At 42.0% G+C, this 7,233-nt stretch overlaps 1 protein-coding gene across 1 annotated transcript in view; it reads left to right on the top strand.

Annotated features, from left to right (window-relative positions):
* The first annotated feature begins 1,742 nt into the window (after positions 1-1,742).
* The window catches only part of LOC107158878 (vomeronasal type-1 receptor 4-like), a 14,485-nt gene continuing 8,994 nt past the window's right edge, over positions 1,743-7,233 (top strand). The window contains exon 1 of the mRNA XM_048791687.1: positions 1,743-3,414. Coding sequence (XP_048647644.1) covers positions 2,701-3,414 — 714 coding nt within the window. The 5' untranslated portion in view covers positions 1,743-2,700. The remainder of the gene's footprint in view (positions 3,415-7,233) is intronic.

The raw sequence follows: 7,233 nt of genomic DNA on the forward strand, positions 1-7,233 counted from the left end.
TGTGTGTGTGTGTGTGTGTGTGTGTGTGTGTTTAAATCCTTCTCAGGTGTTTTGTTTCATTCCATTTCTTTACCAATAGGCAAAATGATGGTTCCACTTAGGTAAATGGAATAGGAAGCATCTAGGTTTGGAAAACAATGCAGTGGGGCTGCCAGTCCCTCACATGTCAGACCACAGTATTTACTCTTCCTTGGCATGTAACTGTGTGACTCCAGGGATTATTGATAAACAGAAGCACCTCCCAACACTCCAGGATCCATTAGAGATGCCAACAAGAAACTTATAATTGTTTTTCGTAAGTGTCACCTGGGGAGAAAGTTTTCAGCAGTGTCCTTAACTCCCCCAGCCTGCATGCCCATTGATGCTACAGGCACAGTGATAATTGCAGGTCCAAGGGGGAGGTGAGGTCACAGAGTCACAGACACATATCTCAGGAGCTGGCCACCTCCCTGAAAGCACATGTCTTGGTCACAGAGGCCTCTGCACTGAGATCACCATCCTGGCAGAGAGAAATAGCCTGGTGAGTAATGAAATGACAACCTGAGAGCATCATCTGTGAGGGAAGACCCATTTCAAGGTCTCATTTCAAGAGTCTGGGTAAGTGATCTCATAAGGAAAGGGGATTCTATATTGAATCTGGTTGAATACCAGAGCCACACAGGAAGCAGGAAAAATTTTTCAGGAGTGGGCTCAGGCACTGAAGAGCAATGGGGTCCTGGATCCTGCAGCCATCCCTGATGGCTCCCAGTTGAATGGAAAGTGATCCTTGCTGACAGTGGGTGCTGAACTGTTGCAGCCCCTTGCCCGCAAGGAAGACGCAACACTCAGGAATCTTCTTTCAGCAGTTTATTCAGGCCCCTGACAGTTCTTCTTCTTTCCCTCGGATGCCCCTCCCAGCCTTAATAAAGCATCTCAAGCCCCAATGCAAAGCAGCCACGTGGAGCTTTCTCATAGGGTGATGAAAAGTCATGCGCCAACTCTCCCAAATAAGGAGTTGTTTGTCACAGACCACAGCGGAGCCAGCGCCATCTTGTAATGGCGACCATAATTTGCATAAACGGCAGAAGCGGCTCACCACACTGAACTACACTACACCAATCTTCAAGGTGTAGGAGGGTGTTGACTGCAAATCTGTCAGCAGCTCAGTGTCCCTTACAGGAATTGTGTGCTGAGTTTTCTGGATTTCTAGAATAGAACCTACAATATCTGCAATATTCTTGTATAGAGTAGGAAGAACTTACAGGACTCTTCTAGTATTGTGTCCTATAGGGTGATGCTTGAGTGGAACCTTTCCTCTAACTCTGGGCATAGTGCAGCTCATGGACACAATCATTGGGCCAATCCTGAAACCACCTGTTGTCCAGGAATGTTTGAGGTTATTTCCCCCTTAAAATGATAAAACGTTTATAAAGAAAATGTACTAATAGTTTTGGGGTTGTGGCTCAGAGATAGAGTGCTTGCCTAGCATGCATGGGGCACTGGGTTCTATCCTGAACACCACATAAAATGAAGATATTTTGTCCACCTAAACTAAAAAATAAATATAAAAATGTAATATAATAATTATGGGTTTCCAACACCACCTTTTATACATATATCTGGTTTCTATTGTATTAAATACACCACCTGGCTTAGGAATTTTATTGTGGAGTAGGGTTTGAGTGTGTAGAAATTATGGTAAACTTATTTACCTTCTGCTCAATTTTTTTTATCAGCCTAAAACTGCTCTAAAGAAGGTCTGCTGAATGTATAGATTTTCATGATAGTCACAAATCTGCCATCTCAAGACTTCATGCTGTTCATATGCCAGTGTGGATACGTGGCTCCTGTTGTAATATCAGTTACCCACATTGATGTATTGCTAACAGTTTTACTGAACTCAGATATTAAAATATTTAGCGTGTGTCCCCCAAAAGCAGCAATTATGCTGCTACTACCATACAGTGTTGATGCTTTATGTCACAAAGCATAGGACGTGGCATGGAGAAACAATTCCTGTGACAGGTGCTGTTTCACTTGCATTCCTAACAGCCAAGTGTGCCCTGTGGTAGCTGTTCTGAAATGGACCAGGACTGGCTCCCTGCACCTAACTCACCATGGGACAGGTGCCTGCTGGATTATAGCTCCCTCAGAGCTTCTGCATCAATAAAATATCTAGATAGTCTCTCATAATTGAGATTGGCTTGGAGAATAATTCTCTAAGGAAATGGAAACTCATTAGAATAAAAGCTTAAAATACCATCAGTTTAGAAGATGATAGGAATTTCAAAAAACAGAACTAAACACAAAAAACTGGATAGTTTGAAAAACCCCACTCACCCATGTTCAGGACGCTTGGTAGTTAACCATACTAACTTTTATACTCAGCTAGTCTCAAGTCCCCTCTGCTCCCCTAATCAGAGCATGAATTTAGACGTTTACTTTCTGCATGACCAAGTTCTTCTGGTCATTATGCAAAGTCACCTCTGCACCTGCCTCAAGTTGTGAAGATGCAAGTGGTAGCAAAGTGATGTTTTCATGGCAAAGTTTTATGCTTTTAAAAGTTTATGCATAAAACTTTTAAAGAAAAAAAACATTCAATATTCATAGTGGGACTCTGGGGAGTGGGCAATGCTGGGTTTTGGTTGACAGGACACATGCAGCCCAGGCTTTCTGTTCCCCTGCAGGACCCTCTTCAAGGGACAGCAGGGACCTGGCAGGATGGCAGCCAGTGATGTGGCTGTAGGCATCATCTTCCTGGCACAGACTGTGGTTGGAGCTCTGGGCAATTCCTCTCTTCTCCTCCATTACCTAGTTCTTTACTTCACTGGGTGCAGGGTAAGACACACAGACTTGATTCTTCAGCACTTGGTTGTCACCAACTTGTTAACCCTCCTGTCTAGAGGTGTTCCCCAGACAGTGGCAGCTTTCAATTTAGAAATCTCCCTTGGTGATTTTGGATGCAAACTATTGTTCTATCTTCATAGGGTGGGCAGGGCCATGTCCATTGTAACCATGTGCCTTCTGAGTGTCTTCCAGGCCATCACCATAAACCCCAATGAATCCAGGTGGGCAGGACTTAAAGTGAAAATTCCCAAGTACGTTGGCTTTTCCATGTACCTGAGTTGGATCATGTACCTGCTTATTAATATTTTTAATCTTATGTATATGACTGGGAAATGGAACAACACAACAATGACAGACCTAAAAGATTTTGGATACTGTTCTGCTGTTCATCCTGACTTAACCACAGGTTCACTGTTTGTAGCATTGCTAACCTTCCCTGATGCCCTGTGTGTGGGGCTCATGCTCTGGGCCAGCAGCTCCATGGTGCTCATCCTGCACAGGCACAAGCAGAGAATGCAGCACATTCACAAGACCAGCTCCCTCAGGTCCTCCCCTGAGTCCAGAGCCACCCAAACCATCCTTCTCCTGGTGAGCACCTTTGTCTCCTTTTACACACTTTCCTGTGTCTTTCAAAGTTGTGTGACTGTTATTAATAATCCCAACTGGCTCCTGGTGAACACAGCTGCAATAGTCTCTGGGTGTTTCCCAGCTGTCAGCCCCTTCTTGCTCATGAGTCAAGACTCCAGTGCATCCAGACTTTCTTTTGCCTGGAAACAGAATAGTAAACCTCCTATTCTTATGATGAACATAAAAATTTTAAGTTTTTGCACAACACTTATTTATTTATTCATTTGAATCCATAAAATTTGAAGCCTAACTATACACATGGGAATGGTGATTTTCACACATGCACTCTTATATTTGAACTGCCCTGTTGATTCTTGCTGGGTGGCCTGGATCATCTGGCAGCTTGACCTGGTGAGGTTCACGCATTCCTGAGGACTTTCATGGTGCATATGGGGGTTGTATCAAGGTGCCTTTGGCCAGAAGCCTGAACTCCTGCCTGAAACAAGCACAAGTTCACCAGCAATTAATTCTTTCTCTTTGCCTAGAGTAAGCATTCCTTCCTGTCCCCTCTCCTTACATCCTGTTTTTTTTTGATTGGTGTGAATGTGTGGATAATAAGGGGAACTTCATGCTATGATGACTTCTCCTGGCAACTTGGATACTCACATCTCTAGGAGTGAAGTAGAAAACTCAAGTCTCCAGCATAGAGGATAAAGATATTGACCTGCAGTTTAAGAAAAGCCCTGCTGAGTCTCACAAGGCACTGCTCTTCCTCTGTGCTGTTCTTTGGTGCCTTCCATTATCAGGGGCTCCCTCCTTCCATTAGGCTGCATCACCACAAGTGGAATTCCAGTCTATGCCTGTCCTAAGCCTTGGCACTCTGGTGTTCCAGTCAGGACTTCACCATCTGCACATTACTGTGCATGCAAACTGGTTTGCTCCTGTGCTGACATTCCAGACAGCAATCACTAGCACCCACCTCAGCCCTGAGAAGGGTCACTGAGTGACTGCATCCAGCTATAGGACATGGAGCAGAAGATATGGCTGAGGACTGAAGAATTCTTCTGTTTGCAGATATTTGACAAAACAGTGGTCAAATTTCCTGATCTATCCCAAAAATGTTCACTGTTATGCCAAGTTAGTTTATTAGACATGCTCTGTTCTCACCTCCTTTTTAAGGAAAAGTTCAACAAACTTTTTTCATGTGATCATGTATCATGGAGGAATAATGGTTTTAATTTTATGGAAAGCAGGAGATTATACTGCAGGGGGAAAGTGTCACCACTCCACCCTCTTTTAAAAGAGTAAGCATTTCTTTTAAATAGTTTTCATTGTCAATTTGTCCTTGGCGTCAATGGAAGAATGCAGAATGTCTAATTTCTTACTACTAAGCAATTCATATAAAATATATAAGTATCTTCTTCCCCACATATATTTGTACCTTCATGTCCTGGTAGAAGACCTTGATGATTCAAATACTGGTATGGGCCCATTGCAATATTTACACCTGCTTTCTGATTGACAGCACATGAGAATTTTTCAAGCCACAGAGTCATTTTCAAAATTTGAACAGTTTATTTCATAACCAATCTTTGACCAGCTCTGATGTAGGTGTTCTATGACTTGAACATGATTCATGCCCCAAATCTGCTGTGCTAATGCAGAGGTACTCAGGGGTGAAATGATTTCATTGTGAGGGGTGTAACTTGATCAGTGTACCCCAGTTTGAATGGACTGACTGGGTGGTAACTGTAGGCAGGTGTGTTATGGTTGGGGGAGGCAGGTCACTGGAGACATGCACTGGAAGGGGGGATCTTCCCTGTAGCTCCTTACCACCTTTCCAGTCTCTCTGATTCCTGGATGCCACGAGGGGAGCAGATTCCCTCCACCATGCCATCTCTTCGTGATAGTCTGCATCACCTTGGGCCCAGAGCAATAGAGTGAGTCTTCCATGCACTGAGATCTCTGGTACCATGAGCACAAATGATCTTTTCCTCCTCTAGGTAGTTCTTGTTGGGTGTCTTGGTCACAGCAATGAAAAGCTGACTCAAGCAGCCTGTATATAATTTGGGTCACTTTGTTCTTTGCATATCAAGAGGTTCTGTATTATCATCCCTTTAAGGACTGGACTTTTGGTTGTTCCCTAATAAGAAATGAGGGCATGTGGTTACTATTTAGAGCTTATAGCTCTATTGGTAGCCCTGAGTACTATAATGTCATTCTGTTGAATATCTCAAGACTTGGCTTGACCTGGGTCTCTGGTTCTGGTTTCCTAGATTGCAAAAAGAGATGTATATACAAAAGAAATCAAAATACCAAATAATCTTTATATTTTAAATGTGTAAATGTATATGTATATATATTATATTATATATGCATATATATACATACACACATATATATAATGTAAATATACAGTATGTGCATATATATCACTTGAATTAGGTTTATTATGCACCAAAGAATAATTTTAGAAAATTGTAACAAATAGAAATTTCAGATTTAGATAACAGTTTCAACAATGGCAAATGATTTAGCATAAAATTTGCTTTCTGTTGCTTTTTCTTCCTAATCTTGTTGGTTCATTTGTAAAATTATGTGAAATGTATTTTTATATATATTCTCTTTTCTCTGATGCTTCTGTGTTAGCTATTTCTTTTGAAGGGAATATCAGTATTTGTATATTCAGACACTATTTGCCTTTGAAAAATGAAACTTATATGTTTCATATAATTGAATGTTATGGAAAACCATGAACAACAAATTTTCTCATTATGACACCCATTCTATTTAAGTTTCTAAGTTGATTTCTGTTGTTATTTCCAAGATGCTACATTTCATATTTTCAAAAACTGACCAGAGTGTGCACTTATTTAATACATTCACTGTCCACCTTGACATTATGTAAATGGGATAAGAATCTTTTGCTGCAGCTGATTTTTAAATTACTGATATGTATTTTAAATGATTTTATGTACAGGCTAGGCATGTGATGTCAGTGAACTTTCACAAGTGGAGCCCATTCCCCTATATGCAGCTCCTATATAGGAAGACAACACCTCAGTCTGAGATGCTCTCTCAGAGCATCCCCAAGAGTGATGAGTACATGACAGCCCAGGTCACTTTCACCTCTCTCCTACTTTATACAAATGAGAGTTCAAAATGAACTGTTTTATATTTGATGGTACAAAATCCAGGTGCTCTCAAATTAGCATTTTTCAATGTGGTAGGGGGTGGGATTCAACCATGGGAATAGCAAATAATTAAGCATTCTTATTTTTAAGGAATATTTTCATATTTTTTCTTTGTACTTTACTGGTGTACATACTACTGGAGTTCACTGATGTAATTACAGCAGCAAAAATATAATTTGCTCATTTCAGTCCACAGGACTTCTTCTTTCCCTCCCTGTCGCGACCCCTCGCCGGCAAGGGAAACATGACACAGGATTCTTCTTTCAACAGTTTATTCAGGCCTTGAGTCATGTATCATTCTTCTAGCGCCCGCCCCCGACACACCCAAGCACAACTTAATAAAGCCCCCCGCATCCCAATCCCAAGCCGCCACGTGGATCTCTCTCATAGGGTGGTAAGGGATTGCGCGCCAACTCTCCATAAAAGGAGTTGTTTATCACAGGCCACAGTGGAAGCCGGCGCCATCTTCTAATGGCGGCCACGGTCTATAAGAATGGCTTACCACAGTTCCCCCTTCTATTTTATAAAACAATGTAGGCGAAAGTAGAGGTCCTATCCCACTGTGAAGAAGTGGCTGCAATGTATGGTTCAGTCCCAAGGAGGCGCCTTCCCCAGACCTGATCCCATATCAGCCGATGCCTTTTTT

The sequence above is a fragment of the Marmota marmota genome, unplaced genomic scaffold (genome assembly GCF_001458135.2).
Source record: "Marmota marmota marmota unplaced genomic scaffold, marMar, whole genome shotgun sequence".
In the NCBI taxonomy this organism is placed as follows: domain Eukaryota; kingdom Metazoa; phylum Chordata; class Mammalia; order Rodentia; family Sciuridae; genus Marmota; species Marmota marmota.